Source organism: Myotis nattereri (genome assembly GCF_964212035.1).
Source record: "Myotis nattereri genome assembly, chromosome: 6".
In the NCBI taxonomy this organism is placed as follows: domain Eukaryota; kingdom Metazoa; phylum Chordata; class Mammalia; order Chiroptera; family Vespertilionidae; genus Myotis; species Myotis nattereri.
Genome location: NC_138081.1, coordinates 93,094,322 through 93,116,470, shown reverse-complemented (window position 1 = coordinate 93,116,470; position 22,149 = coordinate 93,094,322). Strand labels below are relative to the sequence as shown.

Genomic DNA, 22,149 nt, shown 5'->3' with positions numbered 1-22,149 from the left:
ACTAAACTTAATTTTAAAAAATCATTACCTGAAAACTTGATCTGTGATTACATGCTTATTAATTCATTTAACAAATATTTGCTGAGAGCTACTGTTCTGAATACTTGGGACACATCCGTGAATAAAAAAGACACTGACTCACTTCTTTGTGGACCCAAACTTCCAGTCGAAGGAAACTGATGCTTATTATCTGCTCTGTCAGTAGAAGTAGAGCAGGGTGAGTGAGGGGGGCCAGGAGTGCTGGAGGTCCGGTTGTCGCAATGAATAGGAAGCCAGGACTGGCCTGGGTGAGAACGGAGATCTGAACAAAACTCTTGAAAGGTGGTGAGAGTCAGCCTGGTGGATTTTTGGGGAAGGAGTTTCCAAGCATAGAGGACAGTGAAAGCCAAGATCTCCTTGGTGCATTGAGGATAATGCAAGGAAGCCAGTGTGGTGGGAGCAGCGTGACAAAGGTGAGAGCAGCAGGAAATGAGGATGGACGGGTGGTGGCCACACCATGTACAGCCTGTGCTGTTTGGCATTATTTAGGGAGCCTTGGGAAAGTTTCAGCAGAGGAGGGAAGTGATCAAGTTCCATGTTGAAAGGACCATTCGGGTTGTTGTGTGGGAGCGACCGTGGGAGGTGGGGCTAAGTATAAAAGCAAAGAAATCTAGTGAGAGACACGGTGGTGATTCAGAGCAGGGCATAGATGAGACATGGAATGGTCAGATTTTGAATGTAGTTAGGTAGACCACCCAATAGGTGATCCACCTGGATCCCACACAGGAGAAAAGGAGAATATAAATGTTGATAATTCCAGCTGCAGGAAGCTCATGCAGATCACTTTTAACATGGCAGTCACATATTTGGCTGCTTTTCACAAGTACAATTCCTTTACTAGTATATCCAAATGATGAAAAAAAATCAACGAAGAAGAGGTAAGTAAAAACAAACACTGCACACGGTGGCCATTGGGCAGTGGCAGAGGAGGAAGTCTCTTAAGCACAGGAAGTGATAAAATCCATTTTAGAAATTAAAATGTAATCCTAGTAGGATAAATCTTGCACAGCTGTTTACTAAAGTTTACTTGATCTGTTGATATGTGGACTATATAAAATAATTCAAATGCTTGCCAGTGAGATAGTTGTAAAAGAATTATCAGTGATTACATAGTTAAGAAAAAGAAAATTGCATGCTCTCTCTTTAAGATGCAAAAAAGTATCATAAGCTCTATGGTTTGAACATTTAACTGATTTTCAGATTCTTCTAAAATTGGCTCTTACATTTTTGTTTCTTGCTTTAACAGTTCGGCTTCTCAGCCTGCTCTTCTGGCAGTCATTCACAAGATGTGCTGGCTATCCCTCACCCTGTCTCGTGTCTTCCATTCCCACTGCCATTCCCCTGTTTGGGACCGCATTAGCTGTTGCCTGGGTTATGGAAGTAGCAGGCTATTTTTCTTTCTTGGTCTCTAATCTCTCCTCTTAAAAATCCACATCCAAATTAGTCTTTCTAAAGTGCAGTCAGATAATATGGATTCACCTATTGAGGCCTTTCAGTAAACCCTCACTGTTTATCAAATTAATTCTGGGCTCATTGGATTGATATTTAAGGTATCGGCTTCCTTTAAACCAGCAGTACTGTCTTGATGCTGATTCCTCCATTGTCATCACCTCAATGAACTGCCGGTTATTTTCCCAAAAACTTTCCAGACTTTTCTGCTCTCGCAGCCTGGAATTACAAAGTTTCTCCACTTGCAGGAACCTCGCACCCCCACCCTAATTCCACCTTCTAAATATCTTTCAAGACAGGTTCAACTGTGACTACTTTCATTATAGCTTCCTTAGTCCTTTAAGTCAGGATTTTCCTTCCTTCCTTCTGAATCTCTTATACTCCTACAGTGCATTGTTTTATGACACCTTTTCATCTGCCTTGTTATTATAGATTTTGTATATCTGATGTTTTTCTCTAATTATTAAGTTCTGAATATCATAGTCAGTGTCCAGTATCTTTTTCTTTACCCATAACACTTATGACTGCTCCTAACACATACTCAAAACCTAATAAATATTTATTAATAGACTGATAAATGGGTCAGGGGATGACTATTGTGACTTCATCCCCACTCTCCACAGATTTGTTGCTCTACAAGCATTTCCCTGTGAGAATTGGAAAGTTACTACTTCACACTTTTCTAGTGCTTTCAGATGGCTTTGCGAAGGATGGTTTTACTTGACTCACAAAAACCCTGTATTCATTTTACAAGCAAGGAAGCCACGGTCAGAGGAGTAAATATGACTGTCCTAAGTAGCATTTGCATGTTTAAACTTACATTTTATTAAGAATATTCTTTTATATTATTTCATTTGCTCCTCTCGGTAAATCTGTGTTAATCCGTCAGGAAGCTTAGGAATGTTTTTGCGTATGGACCGCGTACCAGAACCTGTTGCCTATAAGGGAGGCTGAATCGAGATAGTGTCTCTTCCATTGAGCATCTTGAGTTCTGAGTTGAGGAAGAGGCACAATAAATTTGTGATTCAAACAAAATAATCTCAAGTGTCGATAAATGCTCTGAAGAAGAAAAAAATAGGGCAATGTGCTAGGGAGTGGCCGGGGCGGGAATAGAGGATATTGCTTTGTATGTGCTGTCAGGGAACAGCCTGCTGAGGAAGTGGTATTTGAATTGGGACCAAAATCCTGGGAAGGAGGCAGCCAATGAACAATCCACAGAAAGCCTTTCTGGCACAAGAAAGGCCAGAGATTTTCTCAAAGAGCAGGAAGAAGACCAATGTGGCTTGAAAGGAGAAGGGAGGGGAGGTGGCAGCAAATGGTGCCTGAGGGACTGGTAGGGGTTCCTGTAGGCCTTCTCAGCCATAATGGAGACTTATGGCTATTTTTCTACTGCTATGGGCAGTTATTAGAAGATTTTCAGCAGGGGAATATTGTGATTGTTCTTTGTTTTAGAAATATTCTAGTTATTGCGTAGACTAGAGGGTGGACCGGGCAGGTGAGAGGTGAGTGATGGTGGAGATAGTAAGTCAATAGAGCAGGACTTGGAGGTAAAAGTGGCTTTTCGAAGGTCATGGACACGAAGGGTTGGATTGAGGAGGGAGTCTTTTGCCACTTCATTGCCCAAGATCATGCAGGTCAGTGACAGAGTAGGTAGTACACTATACCAAGGTCTTTGGATTTTTATGGTAATCTTACTAGCATATGATAGAAATACTTTTTAGGGCCAATGAGCAATTGACTGGTTTGTTTTTATTGATATAGCTAATGAAAGGGGGAAAAGGCTGTGTACAGTCTTCTTTTTTCTCATTTGGTTTCATTATGTTTAGTCTTAAGTTATTCCTGTATCTTCCATTTTTTTATATGATTTGAATAATATTGCTTAAAATTTATATGTTAACTCATTTCTTTCTAGTTACAAGATTTTGGTGGCCATTTAAAACTATTTTCCCCCATGTCAAGCTTGCGTTTTAAAACAATTCAAAGGAAAATATTTTGGAACTAATCAGCATTTGAACTATACTTTGATGAATAAAAGTATCTTATAGAGAAAATGGGGAAAAGTAATATTGAAATTTTAATTTAATCATGTATATATATAGTCTCTTTATTAACATTAAAATATTTAAAATGTCTTTAGATCTCTCATTAAAAAAATAAAATATTTAGCCCTAGCCAATTTGGCTCAGTGGATAGAGTGTTGGCCTGAGGACTGAAGGGTCCCAGGTTCAATGCCGGTGGAGGGCACCTACCTTGGTTGCAGGCTCCTCCCCCACTCGGGCCCTGGTCAGAGTGCTTGCAGGGGGCAACTAATCGGTGTGTTTCTCTTACATCGATATCTCTCTCTGTCTTTCTCTCTTCCACTCCCTCTAAAAATCAATGGAAAAATAACCTTGAGTAAGGATTTAAAAAACAACAAAAAACACAACAAAAACCAAAATATCTAAATCCCAAATGTTCTCAAATTTGTGAAACCACATCTAATTATTAATATCTAATAAATAAGATACTAATTTTGTTTGAGACTGTGAGAATGAGCATTTGTACTGCAGTCAGTACCTGTCACTCTTAGATCCAAGGATTAGGATTAATCACCCATAGCGGCTCTACAGAGAATTTCAGGGTCTCTTCAATAGCAGGTTGGACATCCCAGGGCTGTTTTTCTTCCTACAGCTGGCTCTCCAGTCTGCTCTTTGTTGGCATTAGTTTGTGACCAATGTGTCAGGCACAGATGCAACAAATGGAGATGCAAAAATGATTAAAACAGCCTGTTCTCAAGTAATTCACCAACAAAGATGAACAAGTCAATCAGCAATTACAGTATCAGTTGACCAATAAAATGATATTCCACCTGGTGTGACAGAAGTAAGCCCCAAGCACCAGGCAGAGGGACCTATTTTGCCCTGACGTCCCAGAGAAAGCTTCTGGGAGGAGCTTGCACCTGAACTGATACTAGAAGGATGGGCCCCTGTTAGCCACATAAGGGTGTGACTGTTGGTCACTCCTTTCTACCTTCATTTGATTTGCAGTGGGGAACTTATGAGCATATTACACAGATGGTTTACAGAAGGCATGGAGCGAACAGGTTTTGGTTTGACATGTAGCTACAGCTATTAGTAGCTACAGAATGGTAGAAATAACGAGCCATGATTTGACACCACACTGTCTATATAGCACATTCCCGTGTGGAATCCTCTGTAATGTTGCTGTAGGTTCACTTTGATTTGTACTTTGTCAATCTCTCTTCTAATGAAAACTCCCTCTGACTTGATACACGTAATCTTTCCCCCTCCTCCTCCTCCTCCTCCCCCTCCTCCTCCTCCTCCTCCCCCTCCTCCTCCTCCTCCTCCTCCTCCTCCTCCTCCTCCTCCTCCTCCTCCTCTTCCTCCTCCTCCTCCTTCTCCTCCTCCTCCTCCTTCTCCTCCTCCTCCTCCTCTTCTTCCTCCTCCTCCTCCTCCTCCTCCTCTCTCCTCCTCCTCCTCCTCCTCCTCCTCCTCCTCCTCCTCCTCCTCCTCCTCCTCCTCCTCCTCTTCCTCCTTTTCCATCTTCTCCTTCTTCTTTGGTTAATTCTTTTCCCATTTTAACATCACATTTATAAATGTTACGTGGTGGTACAGAAAATGGAAAGCATTTGCCCTGTGTTTGAGTAGCACCACAAACAGGAATACTGTCCACAGGCATTTCTGATGCTCACTTATCATGTTTTTCCTTAGTCCTTTAAGCAGACTTTTGAGGTTCATAGAGGCGCGTGGAATGTGCTGCAGCAGGTGTGCGCAGTTTTTGGCTCACATATCCATTTCGCTATAACCTAATTAGAGAAGCATCAGCAGGAGCAACAGAAACTGCTGGAGCGGCGTCTCTGCAGAACAGGAGGCTGAGCACATGGAAGCCAAGCTTTACCCAAAGAGCTCACAATTGGGGAGTGTGTCAGGATTGGGCCAGAGTAGGTATTTTTGTAATATTTATTTTATAGGTCCTGCTAATGAGTAAACTATTCCCGGCTTTTATTTGGATAGTTTGGCAAGTAGGCATTACTTTCTGCAGATAGTTGGGTTTTTATTTAGTGAATTACAGGTCTTTCTTTGATCTCTTAGAATTTAAATGGTCAGAGTGATTGAAAGCAACTGGTTCCCAAGTTCACTGATGTATTCCTGAATGGAAAGTTTTCATGTCTTCAAAAATATATTATTAAGAAGATGCATGCGATGAGTCAGTATCTTAACTAGATAATTTAATGTCATGCTACTAAAAAGTGGATTTATTGATTATTTGATGATCCATGTCTAATATGCAGCCAACCGGGCACATATTGGCCAAATAACAGGCTTTTCCCATCAGAACTCAGAGCTTTGAACTTGCAAAATTCTTGGGACAGTTTTGGTTTGGAACAAAGTCAACCATTCTGAGTTAGTTGCACTGATTCTGAGGTCTCTGAGTAAAGACCTAGTTTACTTTTTGGCTTCTTCCCTCTAACAATTTCTTCCCTTACACTTCCTTGGAGTTTTGAATGTTTAAAATTGATGGGAATTTTCCATAGGATGATATAATGAAACTAAACCATAAAATGCCTCTTCTGTCTTACCTGCCAATGGAGATATAGGGTGATCCATAGACCACTGGTGTTTGGATTTATGGATTTTACCGGTCAATAAAATAAACAATGGAAGGACAACATATAGTTATGAAATCTTTATTTTGATGACTATAAATAAGAAAAACGCTAATATCCACCATCACAATTTTCTAAATTTACAGGGCATCCCCCCAAAAATGTTTACACACTTTATAGCTGATAGCTTAGTTGATGTTTCTTTCTTTTCAGATCGAACCCATTGGAATTAATCATTATTCAAAGCGTGTATACATTTCTGGGGACACCCTGTATTTTAACATCAAAATGTAACAAGGATAAGATCTCAGAATAAGTGAAGTGTTTACCAAGAGAGGACAGTTGGTGATGCTGCATTGATATTTTCTCCATGGACTGGTGAAAATGTCACCAGGGATTGTCATTCAGCCTTGGACTGTATGTTAGGAACTGCTTGCAGGAGACCTACGTCATCAACCCACTTCACAGAGTCTGTGGGGCAGTGTTTGGTTTCTCTGTAATGAAATAGGAACCTGCAAATGTATCCTTGTCTGCTTTGGCAAAAGTCTATTATTGAAGTTTTTAAAGTATTGAAGAGTGAATGAGGTAACATTATTTCACCTAACTATGTAGCTATGAGCTGATACTGGTCATGTGCTAAGGAATATGTGAAAGATACTTGAGGATTGGTCAATATATGTGGTTTGCTCACGTTACTGGTCATCACTCAGTTAATATTATTTTGCTGCATCTCTGGTTCCAGTTTTTGCTTTCATTTCTTAATCACATTTCTCAAGATTTTTTGCTCATTTTAGTGATAGATTGCAATCTCCTTTTTGCTCAAAGAGTCCTTCAGTATTCCAAAGAATTCCCCAAAGAGGCCTGTTAAGTTTCTGGAGAACATTGAAGAATAAGGTAAATCATGATATGGAAATTTTTTCAGATCCTTGAACAGTGAATTTCAAATAATACAAACCAGTTTTTAGAAAACGGCACCATAATGCCTGCCATATGGATATAAATATCACACACATTATTTTGACTATTGGCCACTTTTTGAAACAATGGATTACTTTCATTGAATATTAAAAGTAGAAAATACTTATATAATCATGACTTACTATTTTTTTCAATTTTGTGTGTGCACAATAGGCAGCAGAGCAGGCATCTTCATCTTCATCCAAACTGAGTGAAACACCGGGTTCTTTCTCTTCCCTGGAAAATACCGTGAAGGCAGCCAGCACTTTGCCTACCTCCTGCTTGAAAGAAAGACAGTCCTTGACCGACATTAACAGTTCCTCTGCTGCTGAAGATGTGGGACAATCTATAGCAATTGCTGTGGAGATTCACCCACCTGGACCCTCAGAGACAGATAGTCACAAGACCCTGGAGAAAAGCTTGGCCACGTCAGAAAGCGGAGCTTTGAACTCTTTATCTAGTGGTGACACGTCTTCATTGAGTAGCAACCTAGACCATCTTACTGTCCCAGACAAGCCTATGGGATCAAAGATGATAGACAGAGGTAAACTAATAAATTGTTTCTTTTTCCTTAGGGAATGAGTATTTGGGTGTGGATGCAGAACTCTAACGTTAATTTGTTAAAAGAGTGTTTAAAGTCATAAATGATGATGATTCAATCATTAAGCTGCCTTGTGGGTTAAGCGAAGGGGCTATTTCTTTAGAGGAGTTTGCATGGAGAAAACCCCAGCTTCAAGGCCATTCATTATTCTCTATAAGTGTCACTAACCAAATGCTTACAGTCAACTAGAGGCATGCGATCATAAAATAATACGTTTTTTGCCAATCTGAGGAAAGGCTTGACTCTTTTTTTGGTCCCATGTTCTATCTCTTAAGCTTGTAGGAAATAGATCAGGGTTTTGTAGACTGATATTTATAACATTACTTCCTTGTTTCCACACAAACTTAGAGCAACTACCTTCCATGGACCACGACCACAGACAAAGTTTGGGCTAGCTAGTAGGTTCCCGAAGGTGCCCATGTGGTTAGCAGGAAGACAGAGAATTTGCTTACATTTTGGAGGGCAACAATAGAACTTTTAAACACTCAAGGGAGCACAGTTTATGCTTTTGAAAACAAAATTTAAGTCTTAGCAAAGGAAAGAGCTAATGGAATGTAGAAATGAATAATGTGCATCTCTTAATGCTCTGTGATAGTAGGTTCTTACGTTTTATTCAGTCTAACTTTTTATTATTATGTTCAATTATGGTGTGTCTTTTCTGATGGTTTCGTGCCTTATTCATTCTGGTAGAGAACAAGCTTACCTGATATAACATATTGAGCAATGATGCAGTGATGACTTTGGTTTTTATTTTTTAAAAATATATTGGTATTGATTTCAGAGGTGAAGGGAGAGGGAGAGAGATAGAAACATCAATGATGAGAGAGAATCATTGATTGGCTGCCTCCTGCATGCCCCACACTGGGGATTGAGCCCTCAACCTGGGCATGTGCCCTGACTGGGAATTGAACCATGACCTCGACGCTCAACCACTGAGCCACACTGGCTGGGCTAGTTTGCATTTTTTTAATGTACTGTTGAGAGAAAATTGACTGGCTACATCCCCATGGTACTTATAGTGGCCTGATGGCATAGGTGACTGTTCTGCCCCCTCTCCTAGCCTAATCAGGGAAAGTTTTTTTTTAAAGTTCACAAGTTGTTATATTCTATTAATTTAGTATTTGCTATCAGAGTAATTAAGGTCAAGGATTGCAACTGCAGACCCAGTTGTGTGTGTTTTGTGTGCATATGTGCATTGTTTTAAAGAAGCAGACCCAGTTGTGTGTGTTTTGTGTGCATATGTGCATTGTTTTAAAGAACGTGAATTGTAATACTCGGGTTGGGACCTCATTCTTCAGTCACCACAATTGTCACCACTTCCTGTGATGTTTCACACAGTTGACTTACCTGCCTGGCCTCTAATGACATTTTCAATTGTCACCCCTAATTTAGGCCAACGGTCTACTTTACATTAAAAAAGAGTGGAGCGCATGAAGTTATTGGCAAAATAACTTACTTCTAAGGGTGAATGAGGTAGGAAAGGGAAGAGAGTAAAAGTGATGCCATTGAGGGATGGAGAGGGGCCGAGTTTGGACGGCAAGGAAGGGAAAACGTAGACTCACACTGTCCTCGGGTTTGCAAGGTGCTGTCATGTAGAAGAATATGGGCTTCATTTGTTTCTCCTCGGAAGGACACAACTGAGGTCAGCAGTGCCAGTAAAAGGAGGTAGTTTTAGGTTCAGCCTAAGAAACTTCTTTTTAACACTGAGAACGTTCAAAATAGAATGTGCTCTTCAGAACGTAATGCATTCCTCGCCCCTGAAAGTGTTTTCTCATTCTGAGACAACCACTTTCACTGGCTGTTAGTTGCTATTGTTCATTGTATTTGGTTTTACAAAGATATACTGAAGAGAGAATTTAAGTATCTCCAACTCAATGGCCTCTAACTTGATACTTAGAGGATCATTCCAGATATAGGAGTGGCGAGACTAAAGAAAATATTAAAACGTGCCACATCTATTCTTTCCTGCCAAAAAACTCTTACTGTAATCGTTGAACCATAGGTTCTGCATACACACACACACACACACACACACACACACACACACATACATAGAACCCCAGAATGAGAATGGTTTCAAAAGCAAAATAGATAATAAAATTTCATTTGCATTCTTTCCCAATAGATAATCCTGCAGATTGAGTTGACTTTAGGGTGAATAACATGAGAGTCATGGGAACATGCGTGAAGCTCTTACCCATGTCTAAATGTCACTCTTGGAATGCATGTGCTGCAGAGCCTGGCTGGGCACGAACAACTTTTTTATTTGAAGAAAAGGAAGAAGCCTTGTATTTTTAAATGTTGAGTTAAGTGCTGAATGACCAACAAAGTCTGTATGCTTCCTCAAACCACTTGACATGAAAGTGCTCCTGCCAGGAGAAAGGAAGAGGAAATAAAAGTGTTCTCCTCTCACTGATTTGGTGGCAGTTGCCATATGCTACAACATTTTTGCTGATGATTTTTTTCTTGCTCCTGGGGGTTTGGTTAAATTCCCAGAAGAGCTAAACTACATAGAGTCATTGCTATGGAAACAGCAACCCTGTCTTTGCTTGTGCTTCCGATGACCTGCTATTGAGTAATCAGATTGTGTATTTTGCATGTTTTTAAACATGTGTGTGTGTGTGTTTGTGTGGTGGAGAAGGTACCTTTTCATTTTTGTGACTTTTAAAAATTATGTTTTATCTGCCAGTTAAAAAAATACACAAAAGCCCTGAAATTCCTGTGTCTGAAATATTGTTCAGGATATTTTCATGACAGGGATTGAAGTTTCGATGTCCTCCAGAATAGGAGTTGGGATTTAAAATTAAGCCCCAGTCTCAAGATGCATTTGTGGGAGTAAGAGGCTTTTATCCTAGAAAATAAAAAGATTCTTAAAGGTTAATAACTGAGTCCTGAAACAAGCAAACAGCATGTATTATAGCCTTCTTTTTATTTAGACAACGAGAGAAATATTTTGCAGTTGGTATGCAATTAAAATTGTGGTTGCTAGAATTCTGAACTTAAATATCCTGAACTTAAATATCCTCTTAGACATTTCTCCCCTGCTGTGCAAGCTATTAAACATGCACAATGCTAATTGCATCCTATTGCCTGCTCGCATTGGGAGTTGCAGAGCTCCAGAGGTGTCCAGATTCTTCCCCGAGTCTTTCTACAAAGCCAAGGGGCAAAGAGGCGATGGGGTTAATGGAATGCTCATCTCAGCTCAGTTTTACTCTGTGCTGTATCTTTCCTTTGGGAGAGGCCATTTAGCCCCTGACTTATGCCTGTGTGATGACGACTCGCGTTGTTGTCTCTATTTACGTTGTGTTAACAACGTGGAAACAATTTCATTATACTTACTGCATGAATTGAGTGACCATACCCTGGATGCTGAAAGCTAATAACCACTAATGAGACTAACACCCAATTTATGCAAATATATTTTCAAGTACAAGTACAGCCAGAATTAATCTGGGAATCATGTTGAATAAAAAGCAGTTTTAATGAAAAGACAAGCACACTAGAGCATGCATGACATCCCAAGAAAGTGGCACAAATAAGCCAGATATTAGAATTTTGCAAGTTTTTTTTTTTTTTACAGTTTGAATGTGAACAGTATAGAGGACATGTTCTTTTAACCAGCTACTTCAGATGTTGCTGTAGGAATTTTGTGGCATGTCTGTTTAGGAAGTAAGAAGATAATAATAAGAAAATGTTGCATACTGAACTCCATTCAAGTTAGCATTATTTTTATTACTTTTCTGAGTACCTTACATCTATTCAGGTCCTTTGTGTTAAATACAAAGATGAGCAAGATACAATTGCTGGTATAAAACATTCTAACATCTAATAGGGAGAGTGGGAGGAATAAGACACATTCAACCAAAGAAAGCAGAGGAAAATAGGTGTCACAGAGAGATACAAAGCACTTGAGAGATTTAAAGAGAGCAGGGACTCAAAGTGTAGAATGTGACATCTAAGTGGGAGGTTCTGTGCATAGAGATAAAAGACATGGGAAAGAGAGATGGAAAAGAAACTTAGATGATGTTGAATACTGGGCTAGTTGTTAGTTTATTTCAGTAACTAATGGATGACCATTCTAACCAGGTTAATCTAGTGATTAAATTATACTTTATAAAAAACTAGAGGCCTGGTGCACGACATTCATGCACTGGGGAAGTGGGGGTCCCTCAGCCCGGCCTGCACCCTCTTGCAGTCCGGGACCCCTTGGGGGATGTCTGCCTGCCAACTTAGGCCTGATGCCCCCGGGGACTGGGCCTAAGCTGGCAGCCAGACATCCCTCTTGCAGTCTGGGGCTCTCATAGTCCTGGACCCCTTGCTCCTTACCACCTGCCTGCAGCAGAGGCAGGAGAGGCTCCCGCCACCACTGCTGTGCTCACCAGCACTGAGCCTTCTGGCTGAGCAGCACTCCCCCTATGGGAGCGCACTGACCATCAGAGGGCAGCTCCTGCGTTGAGTGTCTGCCCTCTGATGTCAGTGCGTGTCATAGCCACCGGTCGTTCCGCTGTTCGGTTGATTTGCATATTAGGGTTTTATTATATGGGATTAGGTCAGCTTTCGAAAATGGAGTAGAAGAGAATAACAGGAGACTTACTCTCTTAGCTTCTGTAATAGCTGAGGTGGCTGTGGAAATAGAGGAAGCAAAGGTGAGCCATGAGGGGTTCTATAGCATGCCTATCAAGGTGAAGACTGAGCTTGGTCTTGTGTCTTTATTACTTAATGTAGTCCCTAGAAAATTTCCTAGTGATCCTGTTTTTTGAACTATGCTCTGAAAATGGGGATACATATTTACTATTGGGAAAATCTTGGCTCTATAATTGTTGACCTCAGTGGCCTTGGTCTCAGGCACAGGTGACCCACCTCTTGCTTTCTCAGCTCCACGAATGCCTTTGTGAGATCCTCTCTGGGTAAGAGGAATTAGTTTATTTTCATTGCTTTATAGTACTCAGTTGTTTTCATATACCACAAGAAATTGAACTATTGTTGCTGAACATTTTATTTTTTCAGCTTTGGGCTATTATAATAAACTAGGGGCCCGGTGCACGAAATTCGTGCACTGGGTGTGTGTGGGGGGGAGTGTCCCTCAGCCCAGCCTGCCCCCTCTCACATACTGGGAGCCCTCAGGCGTTGACCCCCATCACCCTCCAATCGCCTGATTGGCCCCTTGCCCAGGCCTGACGCCTCCGCCAGAGGTATCAGGCTTGGACAGGGGACCCCCATCTCCCCCCGATCACTGGCTCTGGCCCCCGCCCAGGCCTGAGGCCTCTGGCCCAGGAATCATGCCTGGGCAGGGGACCCCCATCTCCCTCTGATCACTTGCTCCACCCCCCGCCCAAGCCTGACGCCTCTGACCCAGGCTTCAGGCCTGGGCAAGGGGACCATCATATCCCCCCAATCCCTGGCTCCGCCCCCCACCCAGGCCTGATGCCTCAGCCAGAGGAGTTGACCCTCATCACCCTCCGATCACCAATCACCGGATCGGCCCCTTGACCAGGCCTGAGGCCTCCGGCAGAGGTGTCAGGCCTGGGCAGGGGACCCCCAGCTCCCCGCGGTTGCAGGCTCCGCCCCTGCCCAGGCCTAACGCCTCTGGCCTAGGCGTCCGGCCCGGGCAGCGGGGACCTGCAGTGGCAGCGGGGGGCGCCGCGATCGTGGGCTTTGCTTTAGGCCCAGGCAAGGGACCCCTAGCTCCTGGGACTGCCAGCTTCGACCGTGCCCAGCTCCCATCGCTGGCTCCACCCCTACTTCCTGCTATCACTGGCCAGGGCGGCAAAGGCTCCTGATTCTCCGATCATGGCTGGGGGGCAGGGCAAAGGCGGCCCCAGGGTCGCCTTTGCCCTGCCCCCCAGCTCTTAGCTCCCCCCTGGGTTTCCGATCACTGTCAGTGGCAGGGGGCTTCTTCCTGCTTTCCCTTTCGCCTCCCTGCATTGTGCCTACATATGCAAATTAACCGCCATCTTGTTGGCAGTTAACTGCCAATCTTAGTGGGCAGTTAATTTGCATATAGCCCTGATTAGCCAATGAAAAAGGTATTGCCGTACGCCAATTACCATTTTTCTCTTTTATTAGTGTAGATGCTGATATGAACATTCTTTTTAAAAAAATTAATAGAGCCCTAGCCAGTTTGACTCAGTGGATAGAGTGTCGGCCTGCAGACTAAAGGGTCCTGGGTTCGATTCTGGTCAAGGGCACATGCCCAGGTTGCAGGCTCCATCTCCAGTAGGGGACATGCAGGAGGCAGCAATCAATGATTTTCTCTCATCATTGGTGTTTCTATCTCTCTCTCCCTCTCCCTTTCTCTCTGAAATCAATAAAATTTTAAAAAAGAATTAAAAAAATTAATAGACATCTTTTTGAGCAGTTTTAGAGTTACAGAAAAATAGAGCAGGAAGTACAGAGAATTTACATATAATCCCTCTTCTTCTACACACAATTGCCTCTATTATTAGTATCTTGCATTAGTGTGGTTTACCTGATACAATGAACAACTAATATTGACAAATTTTTATGAACTGAAGTCCATGTTTTAATTTGGGCTCATTCTTTGTTCTGTACAGTTTTATGGGTTTTGACAAGTACATAATGCCACATGTCCACCATTAATCACAACATTATAAATAATAGTTTCAGTGTCATAAAAATCTGCGCTCCACTTCACCCTGTCTTCCACTCCTTTCCCAGGCCCAGACAACCACTGATATTTTTACTCCTTAATTTTACCTTTTTCCAGACTGTAATATAGTTGGAATCATACAGTAGGTATGGTCTTCAGATTGCCTTCTTTCCATTATGCATTTTAATGTCCTCCATGCATTTTTGTGGGTTAAAAAGCTCATCGCTTTTTATGGCTGAATAATATTCCATTGTATGGATGTACCACAGTTTGTTATCCATTCATTTATTGAAGGATATCTTAGTTTCTTCTAAGTTTTTGAAATTACAAATAAGGCTACTATAACACTGTGTACAGATTTCAGTGTGGGATATAAAAATTTCAGCTCCTTTGGGTAAATGCCTAGGAGTGCAATCATTGGAGTGTACAATAAGGCTACGTTGAGTTTTGTAAGAAATGCCAAATTGGCTGTACCATTTTGCATTCCCATCTGCAAGGAATGAGAGTGTCTGTTGCTTCATATCCTCACCGGCATTTGGTGTTGTCAGTGTTTTGGAATTTTGCCATGCTAGCAGGTGGGTTATGGTATCTCTTTGTTTTAATTTATAATTCTCTAATGATATAAAATGTTGAGCATCCTTTCCTATGCTTATTTGCTCTCTGTATATCTAATTTGGTGAGATAGCTGCTGAAATCTTTTACTCACTTTTAATTTGTTTTTTTTTTTCTTCTCATTGTTGAATTCTTTGTATATTTTAAATACAAGACCTTTTATATGTGGTAGCAAATAATTCCTCCCAGTCTGTGGCTTGTCTTTTCATGCTCTGAGTGAGAATTCTTATTCATATATCCCAGTCTACTTATGCCTGCTGTCATCTGATTCCATATGCATGTGTCATTTTTCTAGTATCATTTATGTAAAATCCATCTTTCTCCAAGATATCCACATGAGTCCCCAATGCCATCTTTGTTGTAAATCCAGTGCTGTTGCTTCTTAGACTTCTGTCATTCATCAGTCTATTTTTTCCTACCCTGACTCATACCCTTTTAGAAAAAGAGTCTTAATGGTTGATAGGGCAAGTCCTTCTAACTTGGTCTTTCTAAAGAGTGTTTGGGATATTCTTGGCCATTTAACTTTCATATACATTCCTTGCCTTGGCTTGGCCAAGCAGTACAATGCTGATAGAAATGGTGGTTACAGGCATTTTTGTCGTGTGCCTGATCTCCAAGGGAAAACTTTTACTCTTTCTCCACTACAACAAACTTAAAAGTAGGTACTTTTTTGTATATATTTTTATTGATTTTTTACAGAGAGGAAGGGAGAGGGATAGATAGTTAGAAACATCGATGAGAGAGAAACATCGATCAGCTGCCTCCTGCACACCCCCACCGGGGATATGCTCGCAACCAAGGCACATGCCCTTGACCAGAATCGAACCTGGGACCTTTCAGTCCACAGGCCGATGCTCCATCCACTAAGCCAAACCAGTCAGGGCTAAAAGTAGGTACTTTATTGCCACTTTATGGATGAAGAAACCAGGGCTTAAAGTGGTTAAGTAGACTGCTGAAAGTGGTCATGCTCCTAGTACGTGTAAAAATTGTGTTTGGAATGTAGTTTTGTTTGACTCCAGAGCTTGAGATTTTAATCACCTGATTAAGAATAATTCTGCATAAGTGATCAGCAAGACACAGGGTTGGGTTAGATGTGATGTGAGCCAAACCACATTGTATAACCAGAACAATTTCCTTCCTGTTTTATAACTACCAGTGAAGCAGTATAAGCTACTTAATGATAGAAACAGAAGTAACTAAATACAGATACCACTTATCGAAGGGGATTCATTCTGAGAAATGAGTTGTTAGGCGATTTTACTGTTGTGCACACATCAGAGAGCCCACTCACACTAACCTACGTGTATTTGTATGTGCTATACTTTTATACAACTGACATCCCTGCAGGTTTCTTTACACCTGCACCCCCACAAACTCATGAGTAATTGTAGTGTCTGGAGCAGAGTGGGCTGTGGAGGCGTACAAAGGAATTGGAGAACTCAGTGGCATTCTGGCTCATGAGGCACTACGTGGGTCCTGTAAGATGTTTGGATCTTTTTCCAAGTGCAGTGATATGTTTTTGGAGAAATTGAAGCTGGCGGGTGTTATGGTGTGGTTTACATTTTTTAAAATATATTTTTATTGATTTCAAAGAGGAAGGGAAAGGGAGAGAGAAATAGAAACATCAATGATGAGAGAGAATCATTAATTGACTGCCTTCTGCACGCCCCCTACTGGGGATTGAGCCTGCAACCCCGACATGTGCCCTCACCAGGAATTGAACTGTGACCTCCTGGTTCATGGTCAATGCTCATTTTTAAGAGATGACTTCACTATATGGAAAATGGGTATTAGGAAGCTAATATAGACCATGTAGCTATTGAAATGGGCCACAGTCAAATAATATTGGTTGGATTAAGGTGGTAGCAATGAGAGTGCAGGGGAGAAAAAATACACATATTTGGGATATATTGTAAAGATAAAATATGAGAATGTGAGAATGTAAGACTCATAAGGAATTCTACTGTGTTTAAGTCCATCCCCAGCACACAGTGGACATTAACAGAGTATTTGATGGATGAGTTGAATAAATGAATGAATCAGATGTGTGAAGAAAAGAGAGGAACCAAGGATGAGTCATAAATTTTCCAGCAGTTTCAGGCTCCTGTAGCATTAGATAATTTCAACTCCATAGGATTATGATTTTCTGGGGGAAAAAATTTTCCTAGTAGGGATTTAATGGCCATATTTAAATACATAACTCTAAATATGTACAGTGGGTCCTTAAATAATGTCATTTCATTCGACATTATTTCATTATAATGTTCTTGAGAGGGTATAGAAACTTAACTCTTATTTATATCAATTAGCCTATGGTAACATAGGTTTCAGCATACATTTCACTGCAGCTCCATGAAACTATAGGCGAGGTTAAGTGAGGACTTACTGTACATTAAGGATTTTCTACAATAATAGAAATAAGAAAAAGAGAGCTTCATCTTGAAAAGGTAAGGGCATTTATATGTTCCAAACCTTCATTTTCTGCTTAGTGAAACTGAGATAGGGTAACTTTTCCTTCCTCTTACCTCAGTGCTCTTGTCCTTTCCTCCTTCTGATCTTCCATTTCTATCTGTTGTTCTCACTTGTCTCTATCATGGAGCCACATGGATGATGAATCCAGTATGTTATGGGACCAACTTGGCATATTTCTCTATAGTGCATTGAATTTGTAAGCTTGGTTTTAGGCTATTTTTCCAGCTATTTCCCCCCATTTATTTCCCATTCAGTCTCCACCTCATAAATATATTTTACAAAGAAAATGAAAACCTGTCCATATGCCTTTTTAATATGCATGCCAATATTTTTTGTTTTCTTAGGATGTGGGCAAATACAGAAGTTTTATGACTGCATTATATATTTCACCAAATCCTGGGTGTTAATACAATTAAAAGAATACATTTTAAAGATAAATAGGATTATTTGTTTTGAGAAATAAGGTTTTATATCAGATGCTCAGACAATGGATTCAATCATAGTTTATTTCCAAAAATTACAACCACAAGAGATAATAATAATAAAACAAAAACAATATTGAAAGTTGTCTCCTAGATTAGATTTTCTCTTATCAATGAAAGCAATAATACAGTAGTAGTGAGTTGCCTTACTTAATAGAAACATCAAACATCCAAGAGAAAATAGGTACACAACTCAGCAGAGATGGTAAAACAAATATGGAAAAATGAGGAAAATTAAAGTGAATCTACTCTTTTCTCAGACTTACAAGAGCACAAGTAAAAATACTAGCTTTATACTTGAATGCTTACTCTAACTTTCTCTCAATCTATTTTCTCTCTTACAGAATTTCTTTTACCTGCCATTTTTCAAAAAATCACCTCATTCCCAAATACCATTCTTCCAACTTTGCTTGTCTGTTTCTAAGCACTTATATCTTTGTTGCATCCAGGACCACAGTCTACCATGACCTTGACTCTCACCTTCTGCTCCCAATTTTACTTCCAGGTGTCTAGTTCAAGTGTCCAAGCAGAGAATCCAATTATCTGGCCTGTTTACCAGGTTTCTGTCTAGCTAGCTCATGAATTTCCTGCCCTGGGGTCTGGTGCCTTAGTTCAGCCAGCTACCACCTCACAGACTACATATTACCTATTGTGAAATAATCACTATTAGAATTTATTCAAAAGAAAGTATAGCAAATATATTCATAGTATAGCATAGTATCTAAGACAATGAACTTTGGGTCAGAACCTAGGTGTGTCTCTTTGTGATCCTGGTCAAGGTTTTTAACCTTTCTATGTATGGACATAGAAATCTTTCTTTCGTGTTTGTCAGGATTAATAATACTTTCCTCATGGGGTTGTTACAAAGATAATGAGATACTGTTGGAAGAGCAGTTAACATAATGCTTCACCCACAGTCAAAACTTCATACTGAAGCTGTCGCCACCAGCATGCACAGCAGCAAAAACAGGCAGAATCCCCCTCAAAATTATGCTCTGTTAATGTTCTAGGTCAGTAGCATCCTGACTACTAGTAAAAATTAGTTACCCAGATTTATCTTAGTTATCTAATTTAAATTTGCTCATCATTATGATGTAAGTCTTTTTGCTACATTGTAGAGATGTCAGAATCACTCAGAGAAAGCCTGCAAAATGCTTTTAATCTATTGGCATCAGATGTTGTATGAAATAACATTTGTAAAGCCTTAAAGCTATACAGCATGTCCCAATGGCTCTCATGATGTCTTCTCTTTGTAACCGGTGCCTTCCGTGGTCCTTCCTTTCTCCAGCAGAACGTTGCTGTTCTGTAGAAAAAGGGAGCACTGTTTCTGCCTAAACCTTTCCAACTGTTTCATGTTTGGAAACTAACATTGTCTACTCTGGAGCATCGTTTAGGCTTTTTTAATCTCCAAAGGTTCCCTTTCAAATTCTAATATGAAATATGGCATATGAATTCCCCTTGTCTTCTGAAGCCAGAATTTATGTTCTAGGAAGAAAATAAAAACCACATTCTAGAAAGCACGAGGAAACACTGAACATAAAATAGTGGGGCGGCAAAGTTGAAAATACAGCTTTTAAAGAGAGGACCTGCCGACAGTGAATTCTTGGCCTCCAGGAGCACCCCTGGCCCATCTGATGCAGACGGTAGGCTAGAATACATGGGAGGAAGACAGGGGAGGAGCACATTCATTTGACATAATCTTGGAAAGGAGTGAACTTCTAACCATTAGTTAAAAACGTTGTTATGTATAATTTACTAATGTCACCAAGAAAGATTGTGTTAACAAAAAATACCATGTCTTTCCTGAGTCTAAATTATTCGATTACTGACCTAAGTTTGGAGAAAGTTTACTCGTCTGTCCCCTCGAGGCGAGCTGAGCTGATCTAACAGATGTAAAGTGTCACCAACATTCCCCTCAAAATCGTGCCAACTCAACATATGAGATACCATGCTTTAGAGCAGGGGTTCTGGACATATTCCTGTGAACAAAGCTGTAAATAGATATATGTTTTCATTAGGATGTGGCTCAGAGCAAATAGACAAGCCCCACCTTTCTCATTGTGACTCCAGTCCCTTTCTCTTCCGATGAGTTGAGGCTGGTGACACAATGCTGACATATTGATGACACAGTCTAGCCTTGTTACTCGTAAGTATGGTCCATGGGCCGGCAGTGCTGGCATTGCCTGGGAGCTTGTTAAACAGTTAGGGTCTCAGCACCATCCCGGCCTGACTTAATCAGGACATGCATTGTAACACAATCTCTAGGTGACTTTTGCCTGTGAAAGTTTGAGAAGACTGGTCTAGAAGCACCTTGTGGGATTGAACTTTTATTCTTGCTTCCATCATGGATTTACATTTGGGAAAGATTACTTAGTGTGTTTCAAGAATCTCCATTTTTTCGCATCCATACATAAAAATAGTTTTCACGTTTCTTGGCAAAGCACTGGTGAGGCTAGATGAGATAGACTATGAAGTGCCTTATGTGGAGAAGGGAATTAAAGTCTTGTTAATTTACGGAAGAAGACTAAAATACACTCTGGAGAGGAAGGATAACAATTGCATTGGAAACACTTGGCTGTCCGACAGAATTTGTTTATTTCCTATCAGAAGCCAAGGGAAGTGGAAATTATTAACCTGGCTTCTGTTTCCAATGGGAGAGAGAGAGAGCGCAGTGGTATTTCCTGCCCATCTTTTTTCTTGCTCTTTTTACAATCTGGTAAAATAGGAGAAATAATCTTGTGCTTCCTGATATGTAACTATAATTTAGAAAAATACTGACATAAGAATGTGAAAGAGAGCTTTTTACAATATTACTTTACAGAGAAGCCCCTTAAAGGTACAGGAGTAGTCCTGTGGGCTAACAGGCCAGTGCTCATCTTCCATATAGCAACCGGGAAAAAACTCACCTCTGCTGTGGGCTCAGGTGCAAGCTCTGTTTCATTGTGTGCTTATATCCTTTTGTTCCCCTATGATTCTATTTATCATCTGTTTCTGTTTTTACTGAATGCTCATTTAATGGCCCTGTGAAGGCCTAAGCACCAGCCACTAGCAGCAGTGAAAACAATATAAAGTCCTTGTCTAGGTGTGGGCATGGTTAGATCCTGAGTATCTAGCAATACATTGTACGCCTCTCAGATTACGACACAAAAGAGCCAGTAAGGGTATTTTTATTTGACGACTCGCATCACCATTTTTATTTTATTGTCCTCACGCTTGTGGGCTCTTCTGGAGTCAGGTTATTAGAAGTTAGACACAGAGGCTTTCAATTTAAGGTTTCTGCTAAGGAGAGATGATGGCTGAGAAGTAAGAATAATGCAATAACTTGCCTTTCATTTTCCTCCTTATTTCTCCAAGAGCTTTAACCTTATCTCACTATTATCTCAAATTTCAAAATGGACCCAAAAAGAGAATACTATTTGTTCATATTTTAGGTGGATTCTGTATTAACTTTCAATAATCTTAATAGGTCCACTTCAACTGTGTGTTAATTTTAAAGTTACACACACACACACACACACACACACACACACACACACCCCTACATATATTCTCATTGCTAATGTTCCAAAGTGGAAGTAAGGGAAAGAAATATGTGTGTGTAGAAGAAAGATACCGCTGATATTTTAACATAAAGATAATATATACCCGTATAAGTATGTTAAACAATAATACAATTATCCAAAAGGCAATCCTTTTTTCATTTATGGAATGTATTTTATGTCACATTATTTTAAGATTCTAATTATTTTTATCTTTACCAATTTAATATCTGTTGAATTAGATACATAATCTTAATATAATCACTTTACTAAAACTGACATAATTACAAACTAATGTATTAGTCAAGAGTAATTTTATTTTCTATCATACATTTTAGTAGAATAACTTCCCAGCTTAGTGAACAGAGAGAAACTTAAAGAATCCACTCTGTGTGTCTTTGCTATATGCTTGCTTGATTTGCTTCTTGAAGTTTCTTAAATATGTATTACTTACTTTAAAAATACTGTGGTCCTGAGGGCTATGTATTTAGACTTTATTAGAAGTAGAGTCCCACCTGCCTACTAGCTATAAAAAACACAGGGTTTCACAGAAGTAGGTTTACAGTTGTGAGTATGTAAAACAGAGTTTATTTTTGTATTATTGATTATTGATTATTGTATTGTTCTCTATAGGAACAACTGTAAGCCTACTTTTGCCTTGTCCTTTATATAAAATGACCATTTTCTGGTGTGTCTGAAAACTGCGAGGGTTCCAACCCTAATGTCCCCTTTGAGACTCAGATGTCATTGTATTTAATTTTCTTAAAACTTCCATGTCTCCA

At 40.3% G+C, this 22,149-nt stretch overlaps 1 protein-coding gene across 1 annotated transcript in view; it reads left to right on the top strand.

Moving 5' to 3' along the window:
* IPCEF1 (interaction protein for cytohesin exchange factors 1) overlaps positions 1-22,149 on the top strand; it is a 61,980-nt gene that overhangs the window by 28,257 nt on the left and 11,574 nt on the right. The window contains exon 7 of the mRNA XM_081094757.1: positions 7,226-7,595. Within this exon, the coding sequence (XP_080950883.1) occupies positions 7,226-7,595 (370 nt within the window). The remainder of the gene's footprint in view (positions 1-7,225; positions 7,596-22,149) is intronic.